Genomic DNA, 21602 nt, shown 5'->3' on the forward strand with positions numbered 1-21602 from the left:
TGTGGGTATTGTAAACCATACCAAATATTATTGTGCAACATTTTTGGTATTTTTTTAATACACAACAGACCAAACTGATTTTGCTTATGTCCACATAAATATGTATGCACTAGGGAAAACCTAGAGAAAAACTGTTTGGAGAGAAATATTGCATAAATGCTATCAATCAAACAGGATTTGTAAAGTGCTGCTTATCACCCGTGAGGGTATCCTGATCCCGGCTATCATGCATCTGATGCTTACCAATCATTTTTCATGCATAATATGGTATTTAATGAATAAAAAATAAAAAATCCACCGACACTTTTTGTTAAAACAAATCAAGCAAACTGATTTCACATTATTTATATTTCATATTTATTATTGTAAAAGCGGAAAAGTAATTATTATTTAAACAGAGCTATAAATGATCAGTTATAATCTGCTCCATTTTTTTCCAGTGATACATATATCCTGATGTGATATGCCTTGGCATTCAATATTATTACCCAACAGCAGAAGCTATGCAGAAGTACATTTGCTAATTTTTGCATCAGTGCAAAATTTACCTAAGATGACCTCTCATCCCTTTTCTTATATCCAAAGTCCCTGCAGAAAAAGAGGCATTATCTTACATTTTTTTCAAGTATATGGAACATGGTATTCTGATATGAAAACAAAAGTGATCTCGTCCATTAAAACATACATAAGATTGGCAAACTTTGTTCCACATTTTTTAAAGGGTTTTAACCTGTATGTGGTTGTTGTTACTTCACAGAATGGATGATGAGCCAACAGAATAAAGCAAAATACCACCATTGCACAAAGAAAAAAAATTACAAGCTAAGGAAAGTTAAAAGAAAATGATGAAGAAGAGAAGCAAATTGTCATAGAATTAGAAAAGAACTACAAAGAACGCCCTTGTTGTGAACGTTGAATGTATGTCTCTCATCATCTTCATAAAGTGATGCCCAGGAATGTGGTTGAAACCAAGAAGATGCAGGTTAATCCGTTCAAGAGAAGACTGAAGCATTGAAGGTCCTCTCCCTTCAAAATGGCCTAGGGGAGCACCCCTATTTACAAAAGTGGCCCCACAGAGCTCTGATAATCATAAAGCATCAACAGAAAAACACCAAGAACTAAAACACCTGGAAAGCAAATGTATGCATTAAAAAGCATGGTGAGCATTAGGGATTGTTACCATACATCATTGGGCCATTACCACAAAGGTCTGAGGATCACAGCAAAAGCAAACCCTTTCTCACCCTTCTCCCCTTTTATACTACTGTTCTCAGTCAAGACATACAGCCCTTCGCAATATAGTAAACTTTCTTTGGTCTAAACTCATTCATAAGTTAGCGTTAGTGAAAGGGTTACATGGAGAAAGGGTACCCCAACCAGCTTGGTTCCCTGAATTTTAGTTCAAGTCATCACTTTGTCCATCATTTATTTTCCTGCATAAAAGTACTTGTATGTGTCCTCTGATACCAAACTCTCTGTGTCATTAAAGGTGTCACTTTCTCCTGAGTCGTTTGCGTTGGCCATTCTGGTCAAGCGACTTTCTAAGCGTTCGTGTTCTCTTTTGAGCTCAGCGTAGCAGCGTGAAAAGGTGTGGAAAATGGAGGTAGCAGGGAAGGCCATTATGAGTATTCCACTAAGAATGCTGCTCAATGCTACCACTTGGCCCGGGATGCTCCGAGGCACCATGTCACCGTAGCCCACAGTTGTCATGGAGATGACTGCCCACCAATAGGAAGCAGGAACGCTGGTGAACTCTTGACACAATCCCATTTCAGTTTCAGCTAGGTGAACCAAGGGTGCAAAGAGGGTGACCGCAACGCACAGGAAGAGCAAAAGAAGGCCAAACTCACGAGTGCACCGTCGAACGGTGAGGCCCAAAGTCTGCAACCCCAGAGAATGCCGGGCCAATCGCATGACATACAGGATCCGCAGGGCACGCAGCACGCGCAACACCAGCCCAACCTTCTCCAAGTACGAGTTGCTGCCCTGTTTCTCGTCCCCGGTGTGCTCATCTTCCACAATGAGTGAGATGTAGAAGGGTAGGATGGCTAAAGAGTCAATGATGTTGAGTGGGCTTTTGAAAAATTGGCATTTGCTCTTCGTCTGGACAAATCGAAGGAGGAATTCCAGAGAAAACCATGCCACGCAGATGGTCTCAATGATGAACATGTTATAGCACTTCTGAGAGCATTCACCCTGGATAACAAAAGAAAGAGAATAAATATTAGTGTCATGCTCTTGTATTCGCTTTATTACCACTCATGAAATATGACAATTTGTGTACATCTATTTCAGGATTTAGGTGGAGCAGCCTGTTTCCTGAAATGAATTCATGTTGACTTGACTGAATGCCATTAATGGCCATTATACTCAGTCTGCTCTGATGCTCATAGGTTTTGCTGGGAACTGCCTTTAGGGGTTCTACACATATCAAATAAATCATTTCTCAGCGCTGTACTTTTATTGATTAGCTTCATCAGTCGAATCATTTATTTGCTGATTTGATATTGGGCCAACTTTATAAATGTCTTGAAGGTGAAACTAGATTACTTGAATGGAGATAGCCTATTGGCGAGCGCGGGGAAGAAACTAGCTGAAAAAACCAAGCACTTGCAAAAACATATAACAAACTGTTTAACAAAGGAAATATTTAAATTCAATATTTAAATATACCCAGATTTATTTAAAGTTTTGAATAGTAAACAATGGTTTGAGGCAGGATTGGGTGCTGGAACACTGTAATGGGACGGGACGAATGTGCACTGCCCAGGCCTCTCTTCTCCCACAAGAATCCCAAAAGGCTCCTGGTCCACTCACCATCTTCATTTTACATTATAGGCTGGACATATCATAGAGGTGAGCAGAATCTGGGTAATTACGTGAAATTTTGGAGAAACACTTAAAATTGAGCACAATGCAAGGCTGGCATTTAACGCTATTTTTAGCACAAAATATGTCTTTGCATCCCTTTTGGAATGCAAAAATGCATTTTGCCCTAATAATAGCATTAAATCACGCAAGACGTTGCTCCAGTGAAATAATTTTTTTCAGAATCTACGGAAAAATAAGCGACGTAGCATAATAGCGTAATGTCAAGCATTTTGGGTAAGAAACAGAATGTGAAATTTCAGATATTATGAGAGAGTATGCTGGCGTAACAAAATTTCACCCAGGCCTAGACAATGTATGGCGTTTTAACCCCTTTCTACACTCATGACGAGCTGAGCTCGTCATGTAACGCAGGTTTTTTAAAAAGTCAGCACGCAGCGGGAAAAGCCGCTGCGCGCATTGTGTTAAGCCTGCAATGCTTTTTTAAACTTGCTCACAAGGGTGTAAGAATTATGGATAACCTACACCAAAACAATTATTTTATTTTTATGATAGTAGGAACCGAATGGCTATCTAATGCCCATATCTGAATCGCTGAAAGCTAAACGGATTTCGCGATCCATGCCCCATGAAGTAAAGGCCATTATTTGCATCAATTTAATGTTATTTAATACCCAGTCTCTAAGCTGCATTGACTGATCAGATTTTCCATGAGCTGCCATTCCTCTCCTTAACATGAGTAGAATTTTCCACTCAAAAGCGACCCTAGTAACAGCCATCCCCCAAAATATCAGTCGGCACCATCAGGTATCAAATTGGTGCGGCCTTGCACTTCTAGTTTTGAGAAATCATAGAACTACAGATGATTACACTCTTCAAATGGTGCAAGGTGGGTTGAACCTCATGCCATTGCCACATGATCGACTGGGTGAGCAGTAAGGGTGGGCGTAACTCATGGAGTTTCACTCTGCGGAGTAAAATAAAAACTCAGAGAGATTCCTTGGAGTTCTGCCAACAGTCTGAAAAATATGCATGTCCTGGTGCTCGCATGGCAATTTAGTGCCCGTAGCAAGAGCAGCACTGAAAAATCAGTGTGAACAGCACAATGCGATACGCAAGAGCGCACATCCACTCGAGCTGATTTTGCTCCGCATCAGTAGAAAATGTATTAGAGCGGCAGCAAATCTACTTCAGAAGCAGCCCTCTGACCATTGCTGCTTGTGACTGACCATTTTAGAAAATGGCACTATGGGATGCCAAATTTCGCCTGCTCTCGTATTTCGGTAGCCGTGTGGAAAAACATTTAGCCACGTGGCAATTGTCAGAATTTGCCAGAACACCATATTTCAAGAGTAATGCGTGGTCGCCAAATTCTGCCTATTCCATGGGTGGAATAAAACATTCTGCCCACCCCTAGTTAGCGTCAAAACCAAAAAGTCTCTACCTCAAATAATATGGATCAACCACCTTCCTCAGGACAGAGTTTTCTAGAAATCAATATTGTATACTACAACAAAATGTTATATTATATATGTTATATATTGTATTAAGGGTTGATGACTTTCCTCCTAGTACCACAATAGGTAGGTTTCCAGATAATCGATGGATCATGTGGTGTTGTTGTTTGTGTTAGTGCGCAGTATATTTATAACAGTAGATAGACTATGGGTTGCAAGGGGTAATTGCATATGTAAAATTTGTCAAATAGGAAATGTATATGTTTAATAATTCTGAGCACTGCTATGAGCTGCCTGGAGGCTAATATATAGTTGTATTATCCAATATTGATATCTAGAAAACTCTGTCTTGAGGAAGGTGGTTGATCCATGTCTCACCATAAGGTCGCATCGACTGTTCTGTACTTTTCTTAGTTTTTATCAAAAAAATGTTTGTGTCAAAAATGATATGATTATTATTCTTGTGCTCAAGATGATGAAATTGTTTTTTTAACTTGGTTTTTAATTGTGTAAAATTATTTGTGTATAAATATAATTTTTTTAACGATGAATAAAAATGTATCTATTCTATATACTGTTTCTGTTCTAAATGTTATATTTTGATGATATTTTTATTATGTCAATTACTTTGTAACTGGTGTTAAAGTAATTGCTGTACAAGAATTATGTTTTAGCAGCACCACACTAACAACACACGATCCATATATAATTTGAGGTAGGGACTTTTTTAGTTTTGAAGCTTTATTACCCTTTCCCTACTGCAGACAATAGGGTCCCTCCTCTATTTTCCACCCCTAGTTAGCAGCATCCCAAGTTAGTAGCATTCAAGACAAATATGGAGATATACTGCATGAACAGCCCAGCTTGCAGCATGGACACACTGTGTATGATGAGTGTGAGGTCAGCTTGCTAACACCTTATTTCATAACTAGCTGCCATATTAAAGTGGCAGCCGGGTGGGCAAGGGCCATCGCCAAGCTGGATCACAACATTGGCCGCAATAACGGCTAGTATACCATAGCCCAAGCTCAGGAGTAGACATTTTGACCAGGCTTGATTCAGATGTAGCTTAGTTCTTGACCTTATAGCATGCCTGTTTCCTTGTCAGATAATCACGCTTGTGGTTCCAGTGCCACACCTCATGACAGTGAAATGGTGGTCAACATTTCAACAGTGGAAAAGGCTGGTAAGTGGTAGAACCACCAACGTTTCTATTGTAAGTCTACAAATTACGGAGGGGCCTTTGAGATATCCAGATTTGCCTTAACCAGGAACAAACCTCTTCCCACTGCCTGCAGTTCTCTACTACTTGCACTCTATCAATGTTCCAATTTCTCCACTGTCCACACTCCTTCACCACCCCCACTCTTCACCTGCACCACTATTGCAATGATAGGATTACTCTACTCCCCCAGGCTCTTTCAGGGTGATTTGTTGCACTTAAATAATAATAATACCTCCAAAGCTAAAATGCCTCCAATGCTTTTACTCCTCTTCTTTCTTTACTTCTCCACTATCATCTGTACTCCACTAATTACCCTACCCCTCATTATTCCACTGCCATCAACTCCCTTGCCATAAGACCTTCATATATTAGGTTCCTCTACTGCCCTCATTCCTCTACTGTCTTCACTCTACCACTGCCTCCATTCAGGCTGAAGACCTGCAGCATCCACCTTTACATTATTTCTAAACCCTTTCTTTCATTCTTGCCCAGCATCTGTTCGTCCATTCCCTCACTAATACAACTTCTCTAATTGCACTGTTCCCTAGCTTCACTCCTTTATTCCTTCAATGACTTCATTACTCTTATTCCCCTACACCTTCAACAGCTTTGTGCCTCTAGTACTCCCATTGATGTTTCTGCTGGGAGTCTTGAAAGCAAGACAAGTGCCTGTCGGATATCCGAGTTTTGCCACAGTCATTGTCTCTGACTATAGCTTGCAGTTCTCCACTGCCTCCATTCTGGTGTTTGCTCCATTCATCTAATGCTTCTATGTCTTCACTCCTCTGCTACTCACTCTATTAATGCCGCAGCTCCCAATACATCTCCTGGTTAATACCAAAAACAGGCAATTCAAAAAAGTTTTTAAAACATAGATGTTTTAGCCATGCTTTTAGTCCATTACTCAAATATCTTAATCTGTAGCCCTTGTCTGAAGATACGCAGCAGCGCCTAACGACGCTTTCAGTGTGATTTGTTGCGCTTAACAAGTAACATTATTAATAATAATAATAATAGCTTAATGTTTTCACTTTCTTTAATGACCACCTCCCCAATCCTCATTGTTTTCACTGTTTCCACCCCTCCACTTCTTCTTCTCATTTAGTCCTCCACTACCCGACTCCTGACAGGTTGCACTGTAGGATGTGTAGCTCAGGTAGATATAAATCTGAAGAGGTGGTGTGGGAGGAAATATAGCTCAGGCTACCAGAACTCCTAACACGTGCTGTGGTAGGAGGTATAGCTCATGCTGAAGGGATTCCAAGCAGATGATATGGTTGGAACGATATCTGAGGCTGACGGACTGTGAATAGGTGATGTGTTAGGAGGTATAGCTCAGGCTGCTAGGACTCCAAAGAGGTGATGAGGTAGAAGGTGCATCTGAGGTTGCTGGGACTCTGAGCAGGTGGTGTGGTAGGAGGTATAGCTCATGCTGAAGGGATTCCAAGTAGGTGATATGGTTGGAACTATATCTGAGGCTGACGGGACTGTGAATAGGTGATGTGTTAGGAGATATAGCTCAGGCTGCTAGGACTCCAAAGAGGTGATGAGGTAGAAGGTGCATCTGAGGTTGCTGGGACTCTGAGCAGGTGGTGTGGTAGGAGGTATAGCTCATGCTGTAGGGATTCCAAGTAGGTGATATGGTTGGAACTATATCTGAGGCTGACGGGACTGTGAATAGGTGATGTGTTAGGAGATATAGCTCAGGCTGCTAGGACTCCAAAGAGGTGATGAGGTAGAAGGTGCATCTGAGGTTACTGGGACTCTGAGCAGGGGGTGTGGTAGGAGGTATAGCTCATGCTGAAGGGATTCCAAGTAGGTGATATGGTTGGAACTATATCTGAGGCTGACGGGACTGTGAATAGGTGATGTGTTAGGAGATATAGCTCAGGCTGCTAGGACTCCAAAGAGGTGATGAGGTAGAAGGTGCATCTGAGGTTGCTGGGACTCTGAGCAGGTGGTGTGGTAGGAGGTATAGCTCATCCTGAAGGGATTCCAAGTAGGTGATATGGATGGAACCATATCTGAGGCTGCTGGGACTCTGAGCAGGTGGTGTGGTAGGAGGTGTAGCTCAGGCTGCTAGGACTCTAAAGATGTGCTATGGTAGGAGGTATAGTTTACTCTGAAGGGATTCCAAGCAGGTGATGTGATTGGAACTATATCTGAGGCTGCTGAGACTCTGAACAGGTGGTGTGGTAGGAGGTGTAGCTCAAGCTGCTAGGACTCTAAAGATGTGCTGTGGTAGGAGGTATAGTTCACTCTGAAGGGATTCCAAGCAGGTGATGTGATTGGAACTATATCTGAGGCTGCTGGGACTCCAAAGAGGTGATGAGGTAGAAGGTGCATCTGAGGTTGCTGGTACTGTGAGCAGGTGGTGTGGTAGGAGGTATATTCATGCTGAAGGGATTCCAAGCAGGTGATATGGTTGGAACTATATCTGAGGCTGCTGGGACTCTGAACTGGCAGTGGAATGGGTGGTGGAGCCCAGGCTTCCGGTACACTGAGCTGGTGTTCAGACGTGTGGTGTCGCTTTGGCTACTAGGACTGAATACATAGTGGTGTAGGGCAGAGATCAGGGTGTCAATATTCTGAACATGCCAAGGAGGGATCTAGAAATCTTTGTGCAAAGTGTTCTGTTGTTTATAGTGAACCCACGCCATCCAATTTCTCTGTCCACTAAGTGATTACACTGTCTGTAATGTGTTAGAGGCGTTTGCCATGTGAGGCACCTATGCCATTTCTTCTGAAGACCGGCAAGTGAGAAGTCTCCTGGCCTACACACTGCTGTTTATGTTTGTCAAATGCCAAACACCATGGGAACCTGGCTCCCATGAAAATATAACACATTTAGGGCCGTTATACACTTGGTTGCTAATTAATGAATACAGTAAATGCATTTTACCCCATTTTCAGCCTTTAAGCATGATCTACGTCCTTCAGTTTCAGAGGCATTTAGGACCTTGTTTTATATGGTTAAAATTAAATTTTCCCTCATTTTTAAATAACCTATTTGGTTCTGCTTATCTATTATTTACACCAGTCCTCAAGGACATTCTTTCAAGGCCTATGAAAAAGCACTGATCTTTAAAAAAGATGCCTATCTGACAATGCACCATGTAGCAGCAGGGCAAACAATAGTTTACACCAAATTAAACTGACTTCTAGATATGGTTAAACAAGGTCACTGATCTGGTAAGTTGGTGTCTTTTACCAATATTATCCTTACTATGCCTAAAAAACAGAGAAGCGCTAAACCACAATGTCAGCTATGAGCAAATTTGCTAACAACCCCAACATCTTCCCCTGTACCAGATATCAATTTGGGGCAATTTACTCCTGAGGCGTGGTGCTAAATCGGACCAGCAGGCGAATAACATGCCCCCATGAAAATAGTAGTTCTAGTTGTTTTGTCTTTAATGCAGCTAATGAAATCTAATATTTTTAAACTGAGAATCGGGCCGTTTGCAACCCCTAAAGAGTCGTTTCGCATGTACCAACCCTATTTTGTGAGTCAGTACTGTATTGCAAAATAGGATTTGCGAGTCGGTATTTGGAAGGGGCTTTTCAAGGGCATCTCTTCCTAATAGTGAGTCGCAGGGGCATTTATGAATGTTTTGCGACTGGAATGCGGTCGCAAAACATTCATATTTTACAGACTCTGTTAAGAAGGTAGTAACCCATTCACAAATGGGACTGGTCGCAAGGGACCCCTTCTCCTTTGTGAATTGTGGTCACCAACATTTTTTAAGAGCAGAAAGTGGTTCCATGGACCACCTTCTACTCTTAAAAAAATGAAAAGGTAGCTTTTCGTTTTGTTTTTTTATTGTATCCTGTTTTCCTTTAAGGAATGTAGGATGCATTTCATTTAAAGAAATGCGTTATTTAAAAAGCACTCACAGACCTGGTGGTCTGCTGACGCCAATAGGCCACAATCCCTGTGATTACAGGTCATTCCTAATTGCGACCAGCCTCAAGAATATTGATGAGGCAGGACAATTGTGACCCCATTAGGAAGCGCAAACAGTGTGAGACACTTTTGTACATCACATTTTGTGAGTTCCTAATTGCAAGTCGCAAAAAGACATTATTGGGAACTTGCAGAATATTTCCAACATACATATGGCCTTTAGATTTGCTTCCCTGCTTCTCATATATTCTTTTTAAGGATCCCAAAAGTCTCTTGGGGTGCTTTCGGACGTGCCAGGTTAGAATAGTCTTCAATTTGTGCATTAACATATGTCTTTTAATAATGCCTCCTTTATGGGCTTTTAGGTGCATCAATCACATCGCCACTCACCTTTTAGCCAGCAGCAAAACCACTGATACCAGTTTTAGCATTGTGCTTGGGATTTCCCCTATAAATGGTACTAAAACAATTTCCAGGGATTCGCACAATGTTCAGCTATAACATTTCTGAGACTGTCGTGAATACCACTGTCCAATAAAAGACCATATGGCTGCAACTGCAGGTAATGCTATAATTAAATGGCTTATCTTGAATTCGTGCACACCAATATTTCCAAGTCATATTTGTTACGGGTTTGGATGATTTTATTATTTAGCATTCTCCTTTTTTCTTGGAGTTTCATACAGCGCAAACTAGACCCAAAGGTATCTGAGCAATTTACATGAGCACCAATTGGGTTACAAACGGGCACATTCATTTTTCCATTTTTATTTTTTTGTTAGGCACGTGGAGATTAAGGGCAAAGGTTTTAACCCATTCTGTGCCTATGGGAAACTGTGTTCGTACATATGGCCCTAAGTGATTTGTCTAGAATCACAGGATGTTGAGGGTCCCTGCTGAGATTTGAACCCAGTTCCTCAGCTCCGAGGTCGACCGCTCAAGCCGTTAAGTCATATCCTCTCCAACAGCAGAATACTTAATGAAAATAAATGATACATCAGAGGCCCTGATTAGGAGTTTAGGTGTTATTTATCACACATAATAAATAATGATACCACAAGGTACGTTATTTATTGTGTGCAATAAACAACACCTATTTTGAGTTTGTAGGGAGTAACATGCAGATTTTTGTGTGTAACGCACCAAAATCTACATGTCATGGTAATTACAGCATGGTTTTCCTAGTTAAATCCTGGCAAGTTTGACCTACCGAAATTTAAAGAAGGTTGAGGTATTTAATGTGTCTGATAGTTATTGGATGCATTAAATAACAAACAACTCATAATGACGACCCCTGTGCTAACAGGGGTCTACGCAGGGGTCGGAAATTAACGACTCACTCATAATCAAGCACATGAACTGGAACTCATCTCCACACTTTTAAATGAAGTCTGCAAACAAAATCAAACAGATTTCAAAGAAAAGCAGGGGCAACTACCCTTGTAACTTAAGTATAGAGAAACCTCATGTATATTCCTGCAAGGCAAAGTAGATTTAAGCCTCTGTGCCTGACTGTGGCCTCCCCTGGTACATCCGAAGGCCCTACCACCTACTCCTAAGCATGGGTGGAAAATCCGTTCCGCTCGCGGATTTTGCGGATTTTCGGTAAATTTGCAATCCATGAACTCTCGCGAATTTACCGAAAATCCGCAAATTCGCACGCAGCGGATTTTTTTGCTTGGTGATACAATATTGCGGCGTGTGGCGTTCACTTACCGTCATTCAGCGTTTGCCGAGTTGTTTTTCTCGATATTTTGCGAGTGCTGCACCATTTTGGATCTTGCTGCGGGATCCCGCGGGAGTTTGGCGACGCATCGCGAGAGTTCGCAATTGCGAACATGTAGATGCGGCGGGCAGCAACAATCTCGCACTCGCGAAATTACAAAATTTGCAATTCTGCACAAGAAATCCACCAGCAAGCAGCATAAACCTTCGTAAAATGATGATTTTTATCAGAATAACTCCTCAGGTTGACATTAGCCTGCACTTTTTTGGATTTGAGGCCTTTTTGACTTTCTTTGGATCACTTTTGGATTAGAAATCAACTTTCATAAGTAAGTTTGTTTGGGGCATTACAGTTGCTGTTCTGCAGAAAAACGAGTTTTGCAAAACTGAAAGCACTCAGCAGGTGCAAAAGTTCAAAGTCACCATTAGTAACCATTCCCTGTAGTGCTTCCTGAGGGGCCCCTTCAGAGTTCAGTTGCCTACTTGCAACTATTCTATGACCCTGCTCTGACCCTCACAGCAGGCTCATAGAATAACTACAAGTAGGCCACAAAGGTCCTGGGAAAAAAAATTGCACTGCAACAGAAAGCAAATTACAGATAAGGAAGCAGGTGCCAGACAGGAAGTTTAAATTCAGTGACACATTAATCAACCCCAAATTAATTCATGTCAGTTGAAGCAGGGCAGGTGTGCTTGCTTTTCCCCCCCATAATCTACAGTGATGAATCAGAGGGTGGCAGTGATGTACCAGAGGGTGGCATGGGTGAATCGGAGGGTGGCAGTGGTGAAACAGAGGGGGCTGTGAACCTGTGATGATGAACCAGACGTAGAAACAACAAAGTCGCGACCGTTGCGAGCCGACAAGTAAGTTCACAATTGCGAACTGGTACAAAACCCTCGCGAACTGGCAGAAACCCTTGAAAACACACAAAAAAATAATCCGCAAATTTGTGAGAATTCGCGTATTTTGCGGATTGCGAGTTCGCAAATACGCAAATTCGCGAACGCCAGATTCGCAAAATTTGCCCATGCTTACCTACTCCCACTGCATGCACGCTCAGGATACCTTCCCTTGCAAAGTGGGTTAGCGAAACCAGGAGTACAATGTTTAGACATTATTTTCTGGAAGCCCTCTCTCGTAACCACTATTACTGTCTACTGAAAGTCGACAACAAAAGAGGCCTCAGATAAACAAATATTTACAATGCAATATGTTTTGCATTTGATAGAGTTAGAGCTAATGGCGTTGCAATCGACAATGTCTTTGATCTTTGTGTTTTGGTTTGAGTGGATGTATGTGGTGTAGAGTGGAATTATGTGGGTTGCATTAGAATTGTAAGGTGTGGAAATGTCTTTTAGCTATGTGTTTTGGTTTGGAGTGTAGTGGATGTATGTGGTGTAAAGTGGAATTATGTGGCTTGTATTGGAATTGTTAGTTGTGGAATTGTGTGGGGTGGAATTGCGTGGTGTGGAGTGTATTTGTATAGTGGAATTATGTGACATGGTGAATAGATTTCTTGCCTTTGGGACCAAGTGGCTTTGCCAATGGGTTTTAGCCCTGCTGCTTAGCATCTCTGATCCGATGCAGCACACTTTAGGGCTTGAATGGTGTCGTCATTTTGCAATTCTGTGCTCTACCCATGCACACCTACAAAATTTACCAAGCACATTTTTTACAGATCCGATTTGAATCAGTAACTTAAATGAAAAAATGCCAGGGGGGTGAGCAGACGAAAAATGGGGGAGGCAGGTGGAGGAAGGGTTACACAACAGGGGGGACAGAAACAACATGGCCTCAAATTTAACAATTTCTACTGGTACACACTAACCCCCAGACACCTTACCAGAAAATGTGCTGAGCATCCCCAATCCTCTATAACTCATGTACACAGCTTGTGACAAGCTGCAGGATCAATGGCAAAGCCAAAGGTTGGCACAAAAAAACTGACCATCATTTGTAGCATAAAAAGAATAAGCAAATCCTGCAATATCAACAAAACATCTGATCCAACCAAACAGCGGTGAAGTTTTACTAACATCTGCAGCCCATAGTGTACAGAAATAATTACATAATGTAATGTTACTATAAAAAAAAGAGAATTGATGCAACGCTATACAACTAACTTGCAAGTTTAATAATGCAACGTGTAACTAAATGAGCATAATCAGTGGTCATGTTGAGATTATGAATCAGTCATGAAATCATCTTAAAGGAGGAAATACAAAGTCAAATAGGGTTGGGCACATAACACAAGAACGTAGCAAAGCGTGCAAATGTACTCATTCCTCCCAGGGGAGCAAGTAGGGAAAACAAGGGGTGTCCGAAAAGCCCATAATATGCGTTAGTGTAATTGTATGAAATTTCAGCAAAGGCACTCAAAACAAATCTGCGTTTTACACTATATTTTAGTGAAAAATGCTTCCTCATGTCAATTTTTATAGCAAGGACGCATTTAGCAAAAGTGCTGCAAACAGCTGCTGGTAGCAATAGAACAGAGCCACCCAATAATCCCCCCAGGACTGGCTATCATAAACAGTAGAAGCAAAATGTCCAGGAAGGAATCATTTCAATATAATTTCAATGTTATATATGTCACATATGTGAACATTTGATTATAGTGACCATAGGGATTCACAAACAACAATCCAATTGTATCAAAAATATATATTGTTTTAATTTTCAATGAATAGATAGCTTTCTTTGGAGATAAAAGTCTGGCAACAAAAGTACCACCAAAATGATCATAAGAAGTACTGTGGTAGTAAAAGAAACACCTTTCGCATATAATGTGGGTAAACAATAGAACCACATACAAGTGAATTAACACAATGAAATTCACAGATTATATTTAAGTGAATCTACAGTTTTTTGCAAAAAAGGCGTTGTGCGTCGACGTTTCGGTCTTCGTTGGTCAAACCGATCCATAGGACCATCTTCAGGACAGAATAGTTGCACAGGAATATATGTCCATCTACTAGGACCAACTGATAATGTTCAGAACACGCCAGAATGGTCAGTATCCGAAAGCCACCATACAACTTCAGCGGCAACAACAACCGGCAAATCTCAGTCCGTGTTGATTCCGATGTAAAATCTGCTTGCATTCTTTTGTTCCCAGTAGATTTTTATTGTGAATTGCATGCAATTACACTAAGTGGCTCAATGTCATAATTTCGTGAGTTTTGCGTAACAAGCGAAACATAAAATTCCCAAATTTCCACGATGTAATACACATTTTGCCTTGGCCTAGAGAAAAAGAACCAATTAATAAACCTGATACCACCTCTAGTCTTAAATTTGACAATATGTTCATAGAACTGACTGAAGGTTTGTGTGCACTGATATGTTCATTCCTCAAGTTAAGAAAGACACCTTGCTTACGGTATCACAGGCAAAAAATAGAAGCACCTTACATTTTTGTATGGGTTACAAACCCACCTACGCTCCCCGAGTCGAAAAACAGTGTACCACAAGTGAGAGCTATGCATAGTCCAACTGTGCCATACAATTTAGATGCCCGGGAATCTTTGAAGTGTCAATGCTCCATGGATTGTACCAATTCAGTTCATCATTCCACAGAGCCTATCCCTGATGGAATGAGGAGGACACACCCTAGATTTGGGTGACTTATGCAACTGTATGCAAATGCCCGCTGCCAGAACTGATTGGAAGACTTGAGTTGTATAAGAAGATAATAATCTCTACACTTTTCTCCTGTAGGACTTTAGTTGGTGCTGGCCATTCTGAAGTCATCTGTCAAAATATATAAAAAGAAAAGAAAGGTCGCACTTTAATATAAACCCCAAACATAGGGAGAAAAGTGTATTTAAGTTCTTTTAGAAGAATCCTAATTGTTCAATCTCAACATAAATTAATATTTTAAAAATTCTCATTTTCTGAACACTCAGCTGAATCTTGAATGTCTAGAATTGACATTGTTTTCAAATCACGTGCCTTGGGAACTCCAGACAAGAGAACTCGATCTTCATAATCTTTTGATATTAAATGTAAATTGTAAATGCATCTCGAAAGGTGTAAGAGCAGGGGAAGTCTATATGACTCAGGAAACAGTAGGCACCACATCACAAAGGAGTTATCTATCTATTTACAGTTCTGAAGTGCCACCTGTCCTTTCATTACACTTAGAAAATGAGGTTGCATTTTGCAGCCACCAAGTGAATCATTCTTTACCAATGGAAGCACTAGATACCTTTACTTTATACTGTACTAGATAGTCATAATTTACTAGCAATTAGATTTCAGCAATCCTTTGTAAACAGACAAGAAACTCATGGACCTAAAAGCCTGTGGAACAGCAGGACAGAGCTGTGGGGCGATAAGGAACTGCAACAAGAAACTTCTTGGTGAATTAATTCTACCTACGATGAACCCAAAAAATATATACTTTCTATTCAACAAAGTACACGTGTTATACCTATCCATTAGCAAATATTAAATAGCATCCTATAATGCCCTATTGCACACACCTAGTTTTTTTTTTTAAACCAGCACAAACCATGAGTCATGGAATGGACTGATGATTCATGGGTACAATTCTGGAGACAAACTGTGGCATCAGAGTGCTTGTTTGTAAGGAGCTCAGAGATCTTCTGTAGGGTGTTTAGCAGCTTCTGTAAGTACAGTCCAGCACATATGCTTTTTAATGTCGCCAAGAGGATAATTTACTCCTGAAATGCTAGGTGGATCGGCATGTATTTCAGATTAGCAAGTTTAACTTTAAAATTACTGAAACACATCACAGCTCAAAATCTGGGAAAGAAACTTGCCTTATCTGATAGTGAGAAGCATGTTCAGGGCACCAATAACCTCCACCTAGAAACTGAGGGGCCCCTTGCGTCGCCGGTTCGTCACTTTTAACATGGGGAAAAGTGACGTATCGGTGGCGCAAGGAGCTTGAAAATACGCCCTTGAATTATTGACAAGACTCTTACCTTATTATCTCTATAAGATTTTGTCACCAAAACTTGGTTTAATACCTACTGAGATTCCACATCTTACAACGGAGGCTCAACAGCTGCCTACTATTAACCCGACTGAACACTCAACGACTGCATACAACGCTGAGACTGTATAACCCAGTACATTATGTAATCACTGGAATAGCTATGATAAGCATGTGATAAACGAACTCCTTTAACTAGTGCTTTAAATATTACTAAGATGTACTATTGGAGTGGATTTGTGTAGTGGAAATATGTGGCATGGTGTGCAGTGGAATTATGTGTATAGGAATTATGTGGTATTGAGTGTTTTTTAATATGCCCCAAATGAAATAGACTCATTAGTTCTATGTGAATCCTTTGTTTTTATTACAAGCTAACAAATAAGCCAAGGCAACAGGATGGAAACAGACATGGTGTGAATATGGAAGGGGCAAGAACTGTTGCAGCAGGATGCTAGAAGTCCTTTTGTGTAACTGAAGTCAAATGTTCACATATGTTAATGGATGTGGCAACAGGAACCTGTCACCAGATGTAATGTCTGCAGACACACCTTCTTTTTCTGTAAAAATTGGAAAGTACATCAGTAATCTTGTTTTTAAAACTATTGTGGTATTTTAAAATAAAGTGTCCTGTACAAGGCAGCATGTTGATTAACATCAATCAATTTGTTTTTATGCATGTGTGTTTGCAGGGACAGTGATCTAATATATATTTTTTTAATTAACACCATATAATTAGTGTATGTATATTTAAAGTTTGCACCTAATTTTTTAAAGTGCTGAAAGGTATTTTTTTTTTGCAGTTTATTTGCACATATTTCCCTTAACGAAATACAAACATTTTAAACATGCCGCTTTGAAGAGCAAAAGAGAAAGCTTTCTAATAATTGCATTTCAATCCCGCAGTCATTTAGAATTGAAATGTAGTGAAACGTGGGGTTTTATGTTTTTTTCATTATATTAAAGGTTTCAGCTGTAATGCGTGTGCAGGGCTGATCAATTCAAGCAGAACATGAGCAATTGAAGGAAGTGCTCCAACTATTTCATACATTGCTGTCCATTTCCAAGCAATATAATGTATGTTGTGTAAAACAAACAGGATAATTTCAGTTGCATTATACATAAAGCAATAGAGCAAACCTAAATATAACCATGGATATTATAGTAGTCACTGTTTCCAAAACTGAACACAGGGAAACAAATTCAGTTTCACAAGCAACAAAGTACATGCCCATATGTTTTCGTTGTTTATTGCTTACTAACAAATATTGTAAAACTTACCAAAGCTATATGTCAGCAAGTTATCATGTGGAATACATTAAAAGCTATTTCTGCACACACTTCCTGTGTTACCTCTATAGAAGATTGATGCATTTCTTTTTAAAATGAAGTTTTCTAGTAAATGCATTTTAAACCTGTAGTGCTTTTGAACTTTACCTGTTCCGTGCTTATGACGGAACCACGCCGTCATGAGCCATGGGCGTAGTGTGCTCATGATGGCGTGGTTCCGCCATGCGGCTGCCGCTCCGCCCACGCGGCATTAATTCCCTGCCTGTGCGGGCGAATTAATGAGCGGACGGGGCCTTGGCGGAACCACGCTGTCATTAGCACACGCCGCCCGTGACTCATGACCGCGTGGTTCCGTCCTGAGCACCGCAGTGCCGTGCTTACCCCCTAGCCCCCCCGCGCCGCAGCGAAATTCACGCAGCGGCGAAGGGGTTAATGAAAATTAAAGATATGGCATACTCGTTTTTATAACACTATAATGAGAATTTAGCCTTTACTGAGCCTATAGTAGGTAATACATTTTGTAGAGTCTCTCCCCTTCTTTGTCTGAAGCCCGCACCAGGATGATTTCACATATGGCCTAGGAAAGTAGAGAATCTGCCGGCTCCCTTTTGAAATGATCCAGCTGGAACAGATGAGCCAAAAGAATAGCATGGCCATAAAGATTATTATCTCCTTTACTAGCTGCATTTTGTTTTGTCACAAAGCCGTACAGTAAACAAGAGAGGAAGGACAGCAGCAATAATGGGAGGGAGGGGGTATGAACGAGGAGGCAACTGATGGGCAGAGATGGCCAACTTAAAGAATCAATCTGTGATGTCCCGTGGGAGGGAACAATTGTCCAAATCTACCCCACTGGCCCCCTAGACCTTCTCCCTGTCAGATTTGGTTGACCTAGCTGGCTGGAGTAGCAAACTAACTTGTACAAACTTTTCAAAACTTTGCAAACTTTAAATTGACAATTACTTGTTTGCAGTTGAATTAAAAGTGATAAAACCTTCAAAAATAGGTATCTCCTGAACCCTCCCGTGGATTTTGCTAATCAAGGACTCTAAACATTCATAAAAATATAATCTATTGTTATAAATTGGTATTGTGCTTCTTTTGTGTTGTGTTGCTTCCTTATTTCATTGTTTGGTATTGTTAAATGATTTAAAGTTCCGTGTGCAAGACTTTACTGCTTAAAGCCATATCTACCCAGGGTTGAGCTTAAGGTTGTCCAAACGAGCCTCACTGGATCCGATAATATTTATTAGTGTAATATACAGCAAGGCTACACAGCCATACCATATAATACACCCAAATAAGCACTGCTGCTTTCTTTTCAATGATTTGTACATCTGCTGGATAACCCACCCAATGCAAATGCATTAAGGATGATTGGCAACATGGGTAGCCCTGACTTTGAACACAAGTGCCCAACCCTGACTTTGCACCAGTAGCCTACCCACAAAGCTGGTCACTGCCTAGAGCTCATCTTCTCCAAGATCCTAATTCTCATCAAATTAGAGAACCCTCCTGGATCCTATTTCAGACAAACTCATATAATTTAGGCCATTGAGGGTCAATTCAACAACAAGAAAGCCTCCTCTAATTGCCAATTGTCTCTTATTCCAGAACACTTGTAACATCCCAAACTCTTGCAGATATTACTTCCCTGCTGGACTGCTCAAAACCAGAAATACTAGGTCTGATAAAAATTAAAGTGATCATTGATTAAGTGGTTGCCCGTGCTAAGTCAAGACCAAAGAGTTCTCTGAATGACTCTACCTAATTAAATTACAATAAAGTATAATGGAAAGGTGGCTGTGTTTGACTCAACAGAGCCAAATACCAAAAGTATTCAAAACCAACAATTCACCCAAAAAACTCTTCTGATCTACACACACTCCGTCATTCCTTTAGCATTCATCAACTTTGCAGAAATTATGTATTACACTTCCAATATGAAATATCCATTATTTTGGGTACCATCACCATAATTAACACGCTGCTGCTGTAAACCACCAATGAACTACCATTACCTCACCACCTTCTGTGAATACACTTGAGTCCAGGAACTGGATGGGTCTAGTCTCAACAACAGATACAATCTACTACCTATAAGAATGACACTGACAATGTAAGGACATTAAACTCTGTTAATCACCCACCATGCCTTTTATTAGGAACTATGTTAATTAACACTTCACCAGAACAACAGAAAGTCCTCTTGTACCTCAGATACTTTCTGATAGCTTTTTTCATTGAAGATACCCAATTCTGACACAGAATACTTAAACAACTACCTATTAATTGTCAGCCTCTTCTACCATGCCAAATTACTACAGACAGTGGTAAATACCTAACTTATTACCCATCTGGAACAGAACAACTTTCATAGTAAGTTACAGTCTGTGTTCTTGTGGTGAAGAATTGAGATATTTCTGATGAACCTTCATGAAAAACTGTTGACAGTACTAAACCATGGCCATGAATACACCTTATTATCTCAGTGGAATCCAACACTGTCACCCAAATATCTGCAAAAAAGAAGCACTATTTAATCATGCATCTCTTTGATAATTTGTCCTACCATGTAAAACTGGTTTCTTACCTTTCCACCTCAACCAATGTTTACTGTGCTATTCCATAAGAGTTGCCATTGTCATCACTAAAGTCAATGTCTATATCATGACCCTCTGAGGCATCTTTGACAGCTTCAATATGGTTTGACCAAATGTATACAGGCAACAGCTAAGTCTCATAAGACCATTGAAGGTATCAGGGGATGCTGACTGAGTCATGCATTGCACACGGTTCTAAAGCTAGATGAATCAGGAGAGTGTTTATCTTAAAACACCCAAGACTGAGATCCTCCTAGTAGACCATTGACAACCCATGTTTCTTCCATACAACTGGCCACTCATCGTAGGGCATTCTCTATCTGCCAATAAATATGGTTATAGCTTGAGAGTCATAATCAACGCACAACAGCAACTATCACTTGTCATGTGTGTTCTTCTTTCACTGATATCACAGGAAAGTGGAAACATAGAGCCCGATTTAGATTTTTGTAGAGGGTTACTCCATGACAAAAGTGATGCATATCTGGTCCGCTTTATTACAAGTGCCATAAGATATATGGCACTTGTAATAAGGTGGCTGGGATATCCTTCATGTTTGTGATGAAATAACCTGCCTTCCAAATTCTAAATCAGACCCTTCTCCTTTTGCTCTTTCATCCCAGTGAAATTACAGGACCTTAGAATCTAAATAAATCAAATGAAGTACCCATGACATTTGACACCGATGCCATCCCAAGAAGTGACATCAATGAAGTGAAATCTGAAAACCTACATTTAGCAAAAGGTTAATACGATGGCAAAATAATCTCTTTGCCACCTGCTGGATTAACTCTTTCTTGTCAAGGCTGCCAGAGGTAAGGGCAAATCTTTTCTGTAGCCACTGTGTTGCCTAACGCTACTTAATATAATGTGGATGCCACAGGCATCCCCCTGAATGGCCACTAAATAGAGGAAAAGACAAGTGGCATAAAAAACATCCAACAGGAAGGAGAAATCAATTAGAAAATAATTGGGAAACTTAGCACTGTAGGCCCTGGGCTGTAGTAGGTTAAGCCTGGATCCAGCTAGAGAAAGATACCTGGAGATCTAACTGCAAGAAATCCTTTCGGAGAACAAGAGTCCCAATGGCAGGAAAGGAGGAGCAAAAGTAACCAGGGGGAAAACCTACCTCCACAGTTACTAGAGCGTTTATGACGCTTGGTATTGGTCATTCCAGCTCCTTATATGGGGATAAAGAGAAAATGAAGACATATAAAAAGAAGGAAGTGGCTGTTGTCCCCAAGTAACACCCATGGAATTTGGCACATTCCAAGATTTACAACATGCTATAAACCTCGGAATGTGTCAAAAGCCTACGTGTCCGCAGGGGTGGTGTAAGAGTTGCTTTGTGAAGCAAAGTGTCCCTTCCTCCACAAAAACAAACTGATTTGAATGCAAACACCCTTGCACCATGGTGCCTGTATTGGCACATGGCAGGCATTTGTGCGCCAGCTCTGTTAACCCCTTCCAGGCTCATGACGAGCTGGGCTCGTCATGGTGTAGCCTCCTCGCACACTGATGACGAGCCCAGCTCGTCATGGAGCATTGGTTTTTTAAAATCTCAGCATAGAAGGAGAATTCAACTAGCGCGGATGTGGTTAA

General features: G+C 40.7%; 1 protein-coding gene across 2 annotated transcripts in view; it reads right to left on the reverse strand.

Annotated features, from left to right (window-relative positions):
- Positions 1-1028: 1028 nt before the first annotated feature.
- Positions 1029-21602, reverse strand: part of KCNG4 (potassium voltage-gated channel modifier subfamily G member 4) — a 161243-nt gene continuing 140669 nt past the window's right edge. For both annotated transcript variants that reach the window (XM_086946548.1, XM_086946547.1), the window contains exon 3: positions 1029-2196. In XM_086946548.1, the coding sequence (XP_086802674.1) occupies positions 1426-2196 (771 nt within the window). In that variant the 3' untranslated portion in view covers positions 1029-1425. The remainder of the gene's footprint in view (positions 2197-21602) is intronic.

The sequence above is a fragment of the Lissotriton vulgaris genome, chromosome 12, assembly GCF_964263255.1.
Source record: "Lissotriton vulgaris chromosome 12, aLisVul1.2, whole genome shotgun sequence".
Taxonomy (NCBI): Eukaryota; Metazoa; Chordata; class Amphibia; order Caudata; family Salamandridae; genus Lissotriton; species Lissotriton vulgaris.